General features: G+C 33.6%; 1 protein-coding gene across 2 annotated transcripts; it reads left to right on the top strand.

Annotated features, from left to right (window-relative positions):
* Positions 1 to 10,706: 10,706 nt before the first annotated feature.
* LOC107842900 (receptor-like cytoplasmic kinase 176) lies at positions 10,707 to 14,997 on the top strand. 2 transcript variants are annotated; one of them, XR_007044516.1, is made up of 7 exons: positions 10,782 to 11,137; positions 12,463 to 12,788; positions 13,131 to 13,266; positions 13,363 to 13,505; positions 13,632 to 13,755; positions 14,262 to 14,816; positions 14,908 to 14,997. XR_007044516.1 is itself a non-coding variant. In XM_016686944.2 (6 exons), the coding sequence occupies exons 1-6, from the start codon at positions 11,080 to 11,082 to the stop codon at positions 14,723 to 14,725; spliced, it is 1,251 nt and encodes a 416-aa protein (XP_016542430.1). In that variant the 5' UTR covers positions 10,707 to 11,079; the 3' UTR covers positions 14,726 to 14,929. The 2 variants fall into 2 exon arrangements, 1 of the variants encoding a protein (XP_016542430.1); XM_016686944.2 differs by having other exon boundaries at positions 10,707 to 11,137; positions 14,262 to 14,929.
* The last annotated feature ends 2,353 nt before the right edge of the window (positions 14,998 to 17,350 follow it).

The following is a 17,350-nucleotide window of genomic DNA, read 5'->3' as shown; positions in this document are numbered from 1 at the left end:
GGCATTGAAGCTATGTTTTAATGAATGTTGGATCTCCAGAAAGAAATGTATGATATCGTATGTGATATGCGACAAGAGATGAAGCCAATCATTCATATGGAGATGGATATAGAGGTCAATCATTCAAAGAATTTTTCTATATTATGTTTAGATGATATCTTGTCTGTAGAATCATTTAAAATAATAGAAGAGTATGAAGATGAGGAGCAAGAACCCTAGATTTATATTGAGCTTGATGTTGAGAAACCCTCAGTGATTTCCCAGCCAACCAAACCAACCATGAGAGATGATGCCAAGATTGAGGACATGGTGCTAGAGGTAAAAGAAGAAACAAAAAAAATCTCTAATAAAGACTCTAGCCCAATTCGAAGTAAAGATGTCGAGAAGGTGAATAAAAGTGAGTATGTAGTAGATAGTGTAAATTTTGAAGTAGGCTTGATTGGGCCTCATTCAAAGCACTTTTCTACATTATGTTTAGATGATATCTTGTCTGTGGAATCACTTAAAATAGTAGAAGAGTATGAAGATGAGGAACAAGAATCCTATATTTTTGATTTTATATTAGACAAGCAACATAAAAACACACCTTACTTTAAGGCTGAGTGGTTTACCACACTCAATCCATTACATGACTTCTTAATTTTTGTACCACCCCCTATGATCGAGGCAAGAAGATGGACTCTAAGTTGTGTGTGAAATTCATATCCTCAAAAGTTGAGTTAGGTCGTGCCGCGACACTAAATTAGGCGCTGCTTGGGAGGCAACCCAAGGTATTTTGTTGTTTGTATTCGTATTATGTGATTGACATCAGATCTTCGCACCCATGATGCCACAAGTATGTTTCTAGCTCTCTTATTTTGGTTTGACGCTGGGGACATTGCATGATTTTAAGTTGAGGGTGGGGCTACTTGTAGGTGTTGATGTCCTCTTGGGGTTTTTATTGTTGTGCCTCTTTTCCCCAAAGTCTTATTCCTAGAAGAGCCGGCATGTTTAGGCGTATTGTGATTTATTGTAAAATGTTGTAGTTGACTAGGAGAAATACAAGTACCTTAGAAAATTAACATGTTTTTGTTGATTTTTGAACATCTCTCCAATGGTCTATTTTATAACTGTGTGATATGCATTTATGTGTGACCATTGTGCATCTTGTTATGGCATTAGTACTAGTGACATGATAACCATTACTAAACAATTGCATGAACCGAATGGGTAGTAGCTTGTGATGTACCTTTGTGCCATGTGTGAGTGAGATACTAGCTAGTTCCCGTTGTGTGTTCATCCAAAACTTGCCCGGTTAGTCTTGACTTAGTTGTAGGATAGCGGTTAGGAGAGGATCATAAGCCGTTGTTGAAATTAGTCTATTTTTAGCCTAAATGACCTTCCATGTGTGAATAATATCTCTTAATCCTAATTTTAAACCTGAATGCCTATTCTTTTTATTATACCTATCACCTTCTCATTTGTATCACAATGAACCTGTTTTAGCCCTGGTCCTCCTTGGACATTGTCCACTTTGACTTAGGCAAATATTCTAAGTTGAGGGTGGCTATCATAGGGTGCGTGATGTAAAGTAAGTATGAAGAAAGGTAATAAAAAAAATATACAAGGTTGGGTATGGTAGAAAAAGAATGAAAAAAGAAAAGTTGTGAAAAAAAATGAATAAAAATTGCACCCAGCTTGAATGTGCTTTAATCAAGAAAGGGAGAAATAAGGTAAAGGTCGATAAGTGAGACCCCAAGCCTACATTACAAGCTGAAGAAAAGTCCTATATTGATCCTAACTTAACTGTCTGAAAGCTTTGGTAATGAAAATAAGGGCAAGCTTATAGTATTTGGCATACATTGACTGGAACTTCTTTTTGAGAGTGAGTGTCTCTTGACCGTCCCCACATTTACATGCTTGAGTTCACATATGAGTGAAGAGGTACCTCTTTGTCATAAGGGCACACTGGTTACATTGCTAGTTTATAACTTGTTTGGATAGTATAATCTTGGTACGTGCACGGTTGTCATTGCTGAATTGATGCCATATCTTGATTCTTGTGTGTCACATTGTTGTTCTTCAATAATATGCACAGCTGTTTTTCAAATTAATTGACCTTGGAGATGGTAAAGATGTTTTGAGCTAAAATGGATGATTGACTGTCGATTGTGCTTTATATCCTCTTAGTTAGCAAGTAGAGAGGGAAGTATAGCTGACGACTTGTCTGATAAGTCGTCATCCTTGTGATAAGCTAGCAGAGTTGCCGTCATCCTTAGACAGAGAATGAGATTCAACTGGAAGAAGTAACAACAACCTATGATAGGCCGTCAGAGTTGTGATAAGCCGTCAGGCTTAGGTAGTGCTTGATAACTTGAAGTGAAGAAGCAACAACATTTCTGATAAGTCATCACATGTCTGATAAGCCATCAGGCTTCATCGTCAGCTGAAGAAAGAACTTGTTCAAATGTAAAGAGGAGCTGACAACATTCTTGATAAGGAATTAGACTCCTGATAAGACGTCACACACGTCGTCTTCTGTCCGAGAAAATACTATGATCTGTGATTTTGTTTTCTTAATTAGGATGAAGTATTTAAAGCATATGTTAGGGTTTTCTAATCAAAAGGGGCGGAACGTCTTGAACTTATTCCAAAGAAAAAGACGCCTCTTTTTGGGGCTCAAAACTTAGAATTCAATTTTCAATTCTTTGATTTAGTTATGCGATATTCTTCTTGAATTTGGGAAGAGAATCAATTTCTGACTACATCTTTTGTAAGTTTAATCACTTTGAATTATGAATTCAGTTATTGTTATCGCTTCTATTTTGTGTGGAACTAAAGCCCATAACTAGGGTTATGGGATCTATGATTACACTTGTATTGTCTTAATAGTTGGTTAGGGTTCGAGTGATTGTGGGAACATCTTGATAATTCTTTTGTATTAATTATTTTTCTGTTGGTTGCAAACAATAGATCTCGCCTTATATTGATTTGCTCGAACTGAGAAATAAACTAGAGATAGCGAATTATCAACGAGGATTTGGGAAGGTTAAGTTCCCATCTAATGATTAATGCTGTAACAAGATTGATCAACTTGAGATAAAATCAGTATGAATAGAATGATTTCCTAAGTTCGACAGAATTAGGGAGTTCAACATCTAAGTTGGTTAAGAAACACTCAGATGGACTGTCAAAACTGATAATTTGGTGTTTCCCACAAGTCATGAGAACCTAATCTATAGTTATTATTTAATGGGGATTAATAATCATAGTGATCACAACCCTAGTTCCCCTCTATCATTGATTTGAACCATTGAAATTTTAGTTTTGAGCTCTGAAGCAAGTTAAAACTTTAACAATTGTTTGATCATTGAAAACCCCCATTTATCTTTGCGTCTCATTTATTTAAATTTAACTTGTAGCTATAGTTTCAAATTAGTTTAATCGCCACTCACATTGTTCCTCGTGGATTCGACCTCAACTCCAAAGTTGGGAAATATATTGATGACGACCGCCTTGCACTAAATTGACGTGTAATTTGAGCGTTATTAGTGCCTCTTTATGTTATGACGGTTGAGCTACCTAATCCAGACTAAAGTTTTAAAGTGTATGTTAAGCCCTGTTCCCTATCCCGACATATCATTTATATATTTTTACTATGATGTGATTCATATGGTATTTGAATTAATTGGACTTGACATTATTTTGTCCTCTATCCCTGAGTTTCATGCTAGTGTTTGCCTTACTAACCTTCTCCAGACGTTGTATCCCCATGCTATGCAGGCATTGGAGATACTTCTATTTTTCCTGCGTAGAGTTAAGCGGTCGAGTTGGTTCATTGGTTCGTTGTGGTGAAGTGGTGATTTTCTATTCTCCGGAAGACTTAGAAATTTCATCAGTTCTTATCATAGATTAGAATTGAGAGTTTTCATGTTCATCAACATTGTCATTGTCAATGTCAAAGACGGGGACATGTCCCAACCAACACTGGTTTTTGTTCTTTTTGCAAAAAGGCTTTGTTATTACTGTGGACTTGGGTGATGTTAGTTGGATGTGTTTGGTCGGTTTCAGGCTATCGGTTATAGACATATATTTTGTTCTTTGAACTTATCTTGTGTTATCATGTTATATATTTGGAATTTAGCCATTGTTGAGCGATGTGTGGTGTTTGGTTAGGTTTAGGGGGTGGTCTCCGGTTCACGGTGGATTGGAGATTTCCCATCACAGCTAGGCCGTAATTCAGGTCGTGACAATAATGTGAAAAGAAAACATAACCATTAATAATCCATAATTTCCAAACCCAGGTGTCAATAGTGTAAGAAATAATAATACAATTCATGAGTCAAACACATCAGTAAACCAACAGGAATAACATTTCTCATTGAATACTAGTAAAGACATAAACTAATAAAGCATGATAGAAGAGGACCCCGGATGCAAGCAAGTCCAACCGCTACCTTGGATACTTTGAAGTCACCCAAAATTAAGCCATGTGAGGAGAATCGGAACCTGAATTTGTTCCAGAAAGGTACAGTAGGATTGACTACGGTCTACTTGTACTCAGTAGGTATCATAGGCCAATCGTGCAAAGTAGAAAATAAATCATACAAAATACACACTAAGGACACATCACCTACAATCAAAAAACATCCCACAATGATAGCCCACACTGCTTGCACTAACAATCCTAATGTATATACATCACATACATTGTAACAACACAACCAGGTAAAACATAAGTATACATTATTTCACACACACTTAGAAACAAAGTGTGTGTGTGTGTGTGTGTGTATATATATATATATATATATAAAATTTAATTTGTTATATAATTCAAAAAATACATAAAAACTATAAATCACAATAATTAAAAACTTAAAAATTTTTAAAAATATAAAATATTTGATTTACTCTCGAAATTATATTAGTGTTACTTAAATTGGAATAGAATAAAAGTATTATAAATCATAATAATTTAAAATTTAAATTATTTTAAATATATAAATGACTATTGTTTATCCAAAAAAAAAAAGTAATGTACATTATTTGAAAATTACATAAAAATATTATAAGTTAGATAGCTAACAGACTAAATTATCTAAACACATATTAAAGGTATGATTGATTATTTAAATTCTATTTGTGTCATATAAATTGAGATAAAAAATAACATATATTGAACCCCTACTAAATCCCCGATGAATCTTAGAATGTATATGCAATTTTTTTTTTTAAAACGTTTGTTTAAATATATCAAGATTGAAAAGGCAAGTTCTAATACAGCACATCAAATAGTGTATAAGAAATAATGTTAGCATAAATAATATCCAGGGGTAATAGGACTCTACTTAAGTTCTGGTGTGTCTCAGCAATTTCGTTTATAGTTTAGGGTAAAAACAATGCATTTTCTCTATTGTAAAACTAGTGTTGGCATTTGTTGGATTTATGATAATACAATTTTATTAAGATAATACATTTTATTTAAAATTATTTTTATACACTCTAACAAATGACTGCTATGTTTCAATGAAAGGAACATATACAAAGGTAAAGTTCGATAAAATATTTTCAGAAATATGTTTTATCGTGCTCTCAAAGTCAGATAACTTAAATTAATATGACAGATATTAAATTATTTTTTTTTAATTTTTAAAACACTTAAAATTTAAATTTAAAATATAAATTTAATTTAACTTCAAAGAACAAGTTGACAAATAAAAGAAAAGGAGAAATGAAAGAAAAGGATATTTATGTTGGTTTAGTAGAGGAATACAATACAACTTTGGGTAACTAATTGCAATCCATGTGTGATGTAATATTCAATGACTAGATAACCTTTTATCTTTTTCAACAATCATTCTCTATTTTATACAACAGGTATCAAGTCTTATGTATCAATTTTAATTTCATATTTTATACTTAATGTAGCAAATCTCAGTCATATGATTAAAAATCTAAACTTCTAAATGCATCGAATTTTGATATTTATATGAGTAAGTTATACATAATCTTCTTGTGAGATAATTTGACTCCTTGAAAAAATACAATCGAGTAGTTAATACGTTTTGTATATTCATGTTTTATAATTCATAATTTTAATTGTCATCAATCTAATGACATAATCAAAATATCTTAATGTTGGGCCCTTGCTGACACGGGTCATGCTCCTCTAGTATATATATATATATATATATATATAACAAATAAAGGCAAAACAAGTCAATATAGCAATTTCAATCAAAACATAAACACAATAAAGTAAGTATCAGGTATAAGAAGATGATGATGATGATGAAGGTGATGCACGAGGTCATCGCACAACATCCGTATACACCTACGGAGGCAATCATTCCGACTTGGGATCTATGGGAAGTTCATCAACCCATATGCAGTCCACATATCCATATCTCTTTCCCGACATATCTCACGAGAAGGGTTTTATAAGATTTTACAACATCTCCTCCCTGGCACATACCTCGGGGAGGATTTAAAAAGGTGTTATCAGTGATTTCCAGATGTTTCTACGGTGGTATCAGTGTTTCATGAATGAGTATAATATGAGGATGGAATGCTCAAACACAATCACAATAGGTATTTCCACAATCATCCATATGATTTATTTCCACAATCAACCACAAAGATATATTCCACAACTGCGTGAGTCAATATCCACTCATTATTTCTTCATAATCCATGAATTTTCACACTATTCATATGCCAATAAAGTATGAATATAATACAATACACCAATTGTACCACAATATGTATTTCAACAACACAAATACAATTATTCACATGTATTATAGGTTATCAGCATCACATAGGATCACCATATGGTCACACATATCATATAATATCTCAACCAGCAATTACATTGCATAAAGGTCCCCACACGGGCATAACACATTAATATGGACAAATTCATAATTAGTTTTCATCCCCTTAACATGCATTTTGTACCAATATTTATTATCCAACCCAATCTGAAAGGGTTAAGCTATAACCTACCTCGAATGTCAAAATCGATTCACAACACTTTAATCCCAAAGCTCTACTCCTTATGAACGATCCTAAAATCAACTAAAACTAACAAATATAGAATCTATTCATCAAAACTAAGCTAATGATACCCATATTGCCTACTTTTGGTTCGGAGCTAAAACTGACCCTCAAAATAAATTTTCGAAAAACAAGGACAAAATCATAACTTTATTTTAAAAATGTATTTCCTATACCTTTAGGAACCTACAACTGAAAACTCCAAGTCAAATCGAGTTAAAAACGAGGTCCAAATCGAAGAAAATCCATTTTAAAACTTTTCTGGGTAAAACCTTTGAAATCCGTTTTAAAATCAAGAATCGGAGTAGTATTGAAGATGAAATCAAGGAAAATAAGTGATTATAGAATTAGGAACGTTATTCAAGTAAAAAGGAGTGAAATTTCGATTTAAAATCAAGCTCTAAAATTTTGAGGTTTTGACGAATTAATCAAGAAATTCACTAAGAAAATGGTGAATTCTTACCTTAATTTCGTAAGAGAATTGAGAAATGGATATTAATCTAACTTCCCAAGCACCTACAAGATTCACCTTTAAGCTCTTGCACTATATTAGAGTTTCTCTCTCAAGAGGCAAGACGAAAATGAACAAATTTGAGACGTAAAGGGTCTATTTATAACCATATCAGGTTCCCAGATGCTGCAATCGCACAACCAGGTGTGTTATCACACTACCTGGCTACAGGAGAAAATATGGAGATCGCCATAGAGCATGGTTCGATCGTAGTACCCTCTATCATGACAGATGACAGCTGAAACTTGGTGAATTTCTAAGTTTCCTCTAAGGCCTCAGGATTTATTCGAAATCCTATATACACAAACAAACTATGTAATCACACTAAATTCATCGCTCCAGACTCAATGGTAATATCAAATTTTTGAAAAGATGTCATTTTCACAAAGTTGAATCTCAAAATTCGAAATCACAATTTTCTAAATCAAGAGTTGAAATGAGATTTAAAAGCCTTAAAACCAAATCAAATATGTTACGCCCTAAAGTTGACGTTCTGAATCTGCTGGTGCAGCAGTCTGTTTAGCCACCCGATGCATGGAGCAAAAGATAACCATATAAGTCTATAATAAGGGTCTCAAAGCTACCAAAAACTACAATATCGCATAAAAGGCACCAAAATGCATCAAAAACTATGTCAATCACCCTAACACCCTAGAAATATCACAATGCAACTATGGGGGGTAAAATAGTCATATTACACAAAAATATATATTTTATATTTTTTATCAAATTTTCAGGTCGTGACAAGTTGCTTGAGATATTTTGGTATTCTTAATCAGTGAACACTAGACGAAGAGGTGGATTGAGATTACGATAAGTATATGATTTGTGAACCCCTCATGGGTCCTATATGTAGAGCATTGAGGCGTGATAGGTATATACATAAATTTATGCAATAACTTTCAAACATTCATCATATTACTATATTTGCATTACCCTTCTTGGTATGCTTTGATATTGTGTTAGTATTTACGCTTTTACTGGATTACTGTCATAGAACCTTGTTTGTGATATTGTGTTTGAGCTTTTATTTCACTTCATTACATTATCTTACATCGTCTTATATTGACTGGGAGGTTGAGGTATTATGTGATGTGTGGTATGGTTGTGCCTTGATTGGAGAGATAGTTGTATAGAACCTTTTGATACTATGAGATAAACTCTTATATATGTACACTCTCCCTGTTTTTATTTGATATTATTTAGTTGAGTAAAATTGATTAAGCCAGATATGTCGTGTTAATGAGTTTTCTTCATAAATGAATTCTCTTATTGTTGATCATAAAATAAATAGTGTTGACTCACCCAGATTAATGTACCTACCCGATATTTGATAAATTTGTTGATCGTTGTGTTAGCTTACCCTGATAGGATGAAGAGTTGTAATAGCTGGAGTTAGTTTGCTTTGGGGTGCCTTAGGAAGTTGGGGTGGTTGTTCTCGCCATCACATTGGATTATGGGTGAATATCGACGATGCTTGTTGAATGTGTGTGGTTCTCGTACTCACTCTTGCTTTTCTTTCTTTTTCTTGTTTTTCTGCATCCCGTGCAAGTATTGGTTCGAGCAATAGATCGTAGATCGTGTTTCTTTTGTATTGGCATTGCAGAGATCGAGGTAATTGCTGGCTGACTTCAGAATTTCTCGAATCTCTCTATTTATGTCTCATGTGTTATTCACATCTAAGATATTTTAGACGCTCACTATCATTACTCTTAATTTGTAATAGAGGCTTGTACTAATGACAACCGAACCTGAGATGTATTTTTGAGACTTGTGTCTCGTTTATATATTTGGGATTATGCTATTTTTTTTTGCTTCCATTTTTATTTTCTTAATTTTTGTTTTTTTGGATTGGGTTAGACTTGTCCGGGGGTATGACAAGTATCATCACATGCTTATTTTGGGTCACGACAAACTTTGACCAATATTGTAAGATGTATTTTTCAATCATATTCAAAAATAAAAAATTACAATTTATAATACTTTGCATATAATTGTTGAATATCCAAATTTTAAAATTAATCTAATAGTTTTAAAAATTAGTCAAGTTAATTTTCAAAAAACGAAATATGCCAACTTAATAAACAGAAGAGTATCAGTGATATTTAATTAAGTATCCCATGCGTTATTGATAAATCTGAAAATACCGTACAACTTTAACCTTAAATTTGTAGATCTCAAGGGACTTTGATAATTACATTATCATGAAGTAAATTAAAAGGAATATTTTGATTTAATTTTAGGGGTTCTGGAAGATAGCAAAAAGACATTTTAATAATCATGGCTTAATAATCTTTATGGTATAGTATTGCTAAAACCAAATAAATAATCCAAAATAGGACTAATCATCGAAAATCCAACAACCTTAAAAAGACAAGAAAAATCACAGTAGAGATCCAACAGCTGAGCTGCTCTAAATTACGTTGACTACAATTTCAGCTGTATCATTTAGGGGCATAGGAAATGCGGAGAGTTGGGATTTAAAATTTATGAATTTAAATTTTTAACTATTTTGAGTAACTTTTGAAGTATATTAGGAGTTTGAATTTGATACTTACGAGATAGGAATTTATTTGTGTTGACTTTCGACTTACCAATTTGAAGCATATTAAATGAATTTCTTAAGATAAATATAAAATTTGAATAAAAATTAATGATTGTTTTGGACCCACTTTTCACATTCGACACTCGTAAACAGATTCAATATTTAAAGCTTTTAATTACCTATAACGATTTCTAGTTAACATATTATCATAATTGAATTTATGATATAAATATTTAATAGATTTCATAATACTAATATCTAGATGAAAGCTACTTACTCCCATGAATTAATATGCCATGTTGTGATTTGCCCTATACACTAGCTTCGCCTATGAAATGTGATGAGATGAATGAGATTTAATTATTTTTAATCAGAAAATCTCAACACCAAGATAAGAAAGAAATTTAAAAATAAATAATATATTTATCTTCTTTCAATTAATCTCTAGCGATATAAATCTGAATTAATCAAAGTAATTGATATCAATTATGAGATGTCTATACAAACAGAAATTCAACTTCAGCTGTTGCTAAGTGGCTTGTTTTTTAATAGTAATAATTTACTGATCAACTAATAAAGCTACTTTACTGAAAAAATTTCCCATATGTTTGAATTTGATGTGTTTCCTGGTCCTACTACAAGAAGACTAAGTCAACCTTCTATAGCTTCAGCTAGAAAGTCCAATATAGGCTTCTTCTAGGAAGACCATAAACAATCAAGAAATCATTTTTTTTTTTCAGAAAAAAAATCCCTTTCCTCCTCTCATATTACCTATAACTTTCTTTGCTCAACTTGAAAGAAATGATTACAGCCAAGTTTAATTTGCAACTTCGATTAAATAGATAAAGATTGATTTTTATGAGTTCATACTAGATCGATCTAGGTTCAATGACTTTGAGGGGTTTGTGTTAAAGTTTTGATATGCATCTTTGTAATGAATTGTTGAAGTAGAGTTGAAATCTTTTTGAGATTTTTTGGTGTGATGGGGATTTGTTTGAGCAATGAAATCAAGGCTGAGACTATAATTTATGCTGGTACAGGTAAATTTTACTTGCACTATCTTCTTTTCCAATTTGAAAAGGAGATTAAGTAACTGGTAAAGTTGTTGTCATGTGATCAGGAGGTTATGGGTTTTGAAAATAGTCTCGGGCAAAAATGTTAGGTAAGGATGTATAGAATAACCCTTGTGGTCGGGTCCTTCAACAGAGTGCACCGAGCTGCTCTTTTTTTTTTTTTTTTGAAAAAAAAGATCTTTTACAGTTTGATTCTGTTAGTCTGTGTTTTCCTGCCTTTGGGGGTTGGTAGGGGACTAGAAAGACTGAATTCTGGGACTTATTTGGTTTTGGCATTAGTATTAGTGTTATTTTGTTCTTCAGTTTGTTACCTTTATTTGCTAAAAATTCTGGCTTTTTATTATTCAAATTATTTGCTTGCTTCAAGTAAAACTGTTAACTTTGAAAGCAGCTGCTTCAGTTTCAGCCACTCGAATTTTCAATATTCCTTGTTATTTATCAAATGAATGAAATCTTCTTTTGAAAATCGTAGCTATTCTTAGCATGATATTGGGAAATCTCATTGCTATAATACTCAAACAAGCATGAATTGTGTGCTTGCATATTCATCCATAGGCCAAATTGGATATATAATTATTGAAATAATTGTTAGAGACCCAAATAATGGATATGCAAACATGATAACTTATATGTTATTCTTTATCTCCACGAGGGATGCCCTTTCAACTTAGACATTACTTTACCATATTCCTCTTAAAGTTGTAGAGGAGCTTGGAAAAAATAAAAAAACAATTAATTAATAAAGAAATGGCAGAACACGAGGAAAAGACTTTAAGAAGCTGATTGATTTTGCATTTTGCCCGGTGAGGAATGATGTTTTGCCAACAGCAGAGAACATTTAAAAACGTTGTGCTTTGAACTACACAACTAATGTAATAAGATGTGGCGCTAGCATTTGAGTTAATGAGTCCTGGATTCTAGAAAAGTCAACTCAGTGGCTTCTGATAAATTATTTTCATGTTTAGTAGAGTAATTTGTGCAAAAACCGATTTTGCTCAAACTCGTCAAAAACGTCGACGGGTGCGTGTCGGATACTCAAAAAGTAGTGCATTTTGGAGATTATGACACGGGTGTCGCAACAATGAGAGTCTGAGCAACATAGGCCAAAACCACTAGGTTCTGTCGAACCCCTAAAATCCATGGTAACTCCACCCCTGGATGTTGTTGTGAAGGGTTTCCTTTATGTAAACGGAAATTTGTGGGCTGTGATGGTAGTAATAATTGACTTTTGAATGTGCTCATTTCTTGTTCTTAGTGTCATTTGACTACAACGTGTAAACGGATGCTTTCAGGGTCTGTTTCAAGAAATGTCAGCGGAAATGGTACTGAGACTAGTAATTCGAATAGCAAAGTGTCATCAGGCTCCGTACCCCCTACTCCCCGGAGTGAGGGCGAAATCTTGCAGTCATCAAACTTGAGGAGCTTTACCTTCAATGAACTCCGAGCAGCCACTAGAAATTTCCGTCCTGACAGTGTTTTAGGAGAAGGAGGTTTTGGTTCTGTTTTCAAAGGGTGGGTCGATGAACAAACTCTTTTAGCATCAAAGCCTGGTGCTGGCATAGTGATAGCTGTGAAGAAGTTAAATCAAGAAGGTTTGCAGGGGCACCGTGAATGGCTGGTGAGAGCCGGTTCTTACCACTTAGATTTACAACGCAATCTTAGAATTAATTTTCTTTTTCCTTATCCTCTTCTCAAGTTTGTTATAAACGAATAACTGAATCTGATTTTGAACTGTTACCACAATGGCGATCTGCATGCTTCGTTATAAAAATCAAACACATTTGTTACTGACTTTGCATTGTTCTTCGTAGTAAAATTGGGGTAAATAATATGGTCAATGAAGTTGTTATCACTGAGTAGTATTACTTGATTTGCTTTAGAGTTTTCCAGTTAAATGACAGCTAAATGTGCAAGCAGGGTAGCTGAATGTCTTAATGTTCTTGATCTTACAAAATTGCAGGCTGAGATAAATTATCTTGGTCAACTACGTCATCCAAATCTTGTAAGATTGCTTGGTTATTGCTTAGAGGATGATCACAGGCTTCTAGTCTACGAGTTCATGCCTAAGGGTAGCATGGAGAATCATCTATTCAGGAGTAAGTTCTAAGTCGTCTCTCATATGCCGCCAGATTATGATTCATCTGACAGGCTCGTTGGATATTATGTAACATTTGAGGTTTTCCTTGAATCAGGAGGTTCATACTTTGAACCGCTTTCTTGGAGTCTCCGTATGAAAGTTGGCCTTGGAGCAGCAAGGGGCCTTGCATTTCTTCACAATGCTGAAACAAGTGTAATATACAGGGACTTCAAGACTGCTAATATCCTGCTTGATTCAGTAAGTGTATTTCATATTGAACATTCACTTATTAGCTCTCTCTTTCGTTCTCTTTGACAATACATACATCAATGCTTCTGCTTTTTGTCATTCTGGTGCACTCAGTTTTACGTTTCACATCTACAGGACTACAATGCCAAGCTTTCTGATTTTGGGTTGGCCAGGGATGGTCCAACTGGTGACAAAAGCCATGTATCAACAAGGGTTATGGGAACTTACGGATATGCTGCTCCAGAGTATCTATCCACAGGTTTGTCAACTATATCAGCCAGTTCAACTCCCTCTTCTCCATCTGATTACATTATTTGTATAGCTCCTTTTGGTCCGTCGGATGAATTTCACGTGTTACATTCTCATCAACTCGTCTCAACCCGAATGTCATCTGAACTGATAGAACATTAAAATTTGCAGACTTTATTTTCGATGGAAATGGACCACAATTGTATTTCGCCTAACAGCATTGTATAGGTTGAAACATTTATGCTGTTATAGTTAGTCATGTTTATTAACTAGAGGCGGTGCCAGGATTTGAAGCTTTATGGGTTCTGAACTTGCCATTGAATCCACATGACTTGTCTTGGTTACTAGGTTCACAACCACATATATATACATATTTAAGGAATTTCCTAATACAAATACAGTGTCTAAACAACTAATGATCTAGCTCCGCCTCTATGACTATAACTGTATCACTACTTATCACAAGAAAATGGCACATCTAGTTTCTGACCTCAATGTGTCTCTCTTATTTGGAAGGTCATCTTACTGCCAAGAGCGATGTATACAGCTTCGGAGTCGTGCTCTTGGAAATTCTATCTGGTAAGAAAGCAATAGACAAGAATCGACCGACAGGGGAACACAATCTTGTTGAGTGGTCGAGACCGTACTTAACCAGCAAACGTAGAGTTTTTCGTGTTCTAGATCCCCGGCTTGAAGGACAATATTCACTTACTCGTGCCCTTAAGGTAGCTAACATTGCTCTTCAATGCCTAACCATGGACTCCAAATCAAGACCAACAATGGATGAGGTAGTAACAGCTCTCGAGCAGCTTCAGGAGTCCAAGGATACTGTGAAAAATGATGCTAACAAGGATCAGCAATTGAATCGGCTTGGCAGTCAATCAAGTGGTGAGCTCAACAGGTCATGCAGAAGCAATTCAGAAGAAACGCCGCGTGTTGCAAATTATCCCAGACCTTCAGCTTCGCTTCGTTCTATCTAAAAAAATACGGAAATACCTTCTTCACGCGCCAGCTGCTGACATCCAATTTTAAGGAACTTCTGGCATATAAGTGTACCAATATAATCAACATGTATAGTTCTTTTTTTTTACATGTTTACATTGTCAGATGACAGATGACTATTGAAATGAGGATTAATGAGATGATGTGTAATGAATTGCAGGTAAAATTTTGTTGTACTGGAACCCCAAAGCTTTGCTGTAAATATGCCTAAAGTATGTTGTTTTGCAGGTAAAATTTTGTTGTGTTGGAACCCCAAAGTTTTGCTGTAAAGATGCCTACAGACCACAATATGTTATTTTTCATGCGCTTTGACTTTTATGAGTTGATGGTGTAATATATTTTTCTAAAAATTACATAAACCCAGAACTTATGTTTCACTTATTACAAAAAAATCTCATCTCCCTAAACATATAACATAAATTTCACTTTTTAAGATTCTCTCTCTTAAAGTACATATACATACATATCCCATTTTCTCTCAAGATTTTTTGTCCTTAAAAAAAGGCTAAAATCAAAGATCCGTTTCCATGTTTGAAATCAACAATGTTTGACTCCAACTCACTGCATTCAATTTTAACATAATCTCTATTTATCATTCTGATTTTTTCGATTTTGAGGTTGGTAATTTTTTTTTTTACATTATCCAAATTAGGTGATTTCGAATGAACAAATTATTTCATGTTGTGATTAAGTAATTTTTTGGGTTTATACTTTACAAAAATATAGTTTGTATGGTTAGATTTCTCTTTTTTCTTTTCAAAATCCTCTATTTCAAGTACAAACAGTGGTATTTGGCGAAGAACAACGCGTAGAAATCGACAACAGTGGTATTCGGAGCCCTAGTTTTTGGTTGGCTGGTGATTGAGCTTGCTTTGAAGCCGTGGCTTGACAAAACTCGAGCCGCCATGGACAAGTCTAACCCTTCTCATGACCCTGACGATGTTGAAGCTGCCGCCGATCTAACTTCAGACGCCAACAAGTCTCAGGCTGATGTTGATCCTCCCTAGAAAAACAACTAATCTAGAGTTATGTTTAATTTTTGGGTTGTAAATCCCAATATATTATATGCTTTAGTTTAACTTGATAATAATAATAAAAAATTACGAATATGGTGACTTATAATTTCTATTTTTTTTTTGTTTCAGTTTCTAATGTTTATAGTATTACGATTGGGGGAAGGTATTACCGAAGTTTATTTCGATTCAAGTGGGAATTTCATCTACCTTGCAAGTGTAGATTGGATTTGATTCGAGAGCATGTTAATTATCAACTAGATTATCCTTAACATAAGCTTTGGAAATGTTGCATTTGCCTGATTTACCAGTCGTAGGATCGATCACTAGATTGCCCTTAATATAGTTGTATGTGTAAATATCAATGTAAAAATCTTTATATATATTACGCATATACATATGTCAAGATGAGCTTGTTTTCTGGGTGTTTACATATCTATAGTACATATACATATGTGTTTACTGGGTGTTTACATATTAATTAGTATGCATGTGTATATTACATGTTGTTGAACATATACATAAGTTATTTTTGGGATTATGTTTTGTTTTGTGTGTTTGAGGCTATGGACATTAAATATGTATATGTTAAACATATACATAAGTTTTCATGTGTTATTAAACTTGCAATGAAATGTACAGTTTTGTTGGACATATACATAAGTGGATTTTGGATTATGTTTGTTTATATGTGTTTGAGACAATGCACATTACATATGTATATGTTAGACATATACATAAGTTTTGATATGTTGTTTGATGTGCAATGAAATGCCCAGTTTTGTTATATGTTGTTATGAACATACATTACTGTTTATATGTTGCTGAACATATACATGAATGAGTTTGGATTATGTATTTGTTATGTGTGTTTGAGGCAATGCAAATTACATATGTATATGTTAGACATATAGATAAGTTTTGATATGTTTTTTGATTTGTAATGAAATGCTCAGTTAATATACATCATATTATTATGTATGTGTTAATAATATATAAAATATTACGCAATAATAATGTGACTGTGGACTGTTATTAATTAACGATGTTATTTGTATGTATGTCAGGGACTGTGGAGTATTCGTTATCGGGTATGCAGAATACCTAAGTGAAGGAATGGATGTGCCTTTTGTGGGTTTTGAAGCAGAGTACCATCGTATGTGATACGTGGTACTCCTTTGAAATTGGTCTTCAGAAAGCGAAGAAAGGTTGTGTCAGTGACAATGACGACCCTCCAAGATCAAGGACAAAAAATGTCTCCCTACCTGATGAAACTGGAATAGTTAGCATTTAGTAGATTTTAAGATCATTATGGTGGAGACTTTATATTTCAGTGGGTTTCTTAGGAATCCAGAATTTGAAACTAATATTAGTTGTTTGTTATAAAACACATTTGACATATGTTTTTGGATTATAGTTTAATCTGTTTTTTGCATTATATTGTGTATTGTGCACATTTGTCTACATATACATAGAATAGTTGATTATATATACAAAAAAATTTTTAGGAACGTTAACTATTTATTGTTTGTTGTAATTAATGTATGCTTATCAACACATAAGTACATACGTTAATGAACAATAAATTCA

Source organism: Capsicum annuum, chromosome 9 (assembly GCF_002878395.1).
Source record: "Capsicum annuum cultivar UCD-10X-F1 chromosome 9, UCD10Xv1.1, whole genome shotgun sequence".
In the NCBI taxonomy this organism is placed as follows: Eukaryota; Viridiplantae; Streptophyta; class Magnoliopsida; order Solanales; family Solanaceae; genus Capsicum; species Capsicum annuum.
Note: the sequence above shows the minus strand (reverse complement) of the source record. Positions and strands in the feature narration are given on the sequence as shown.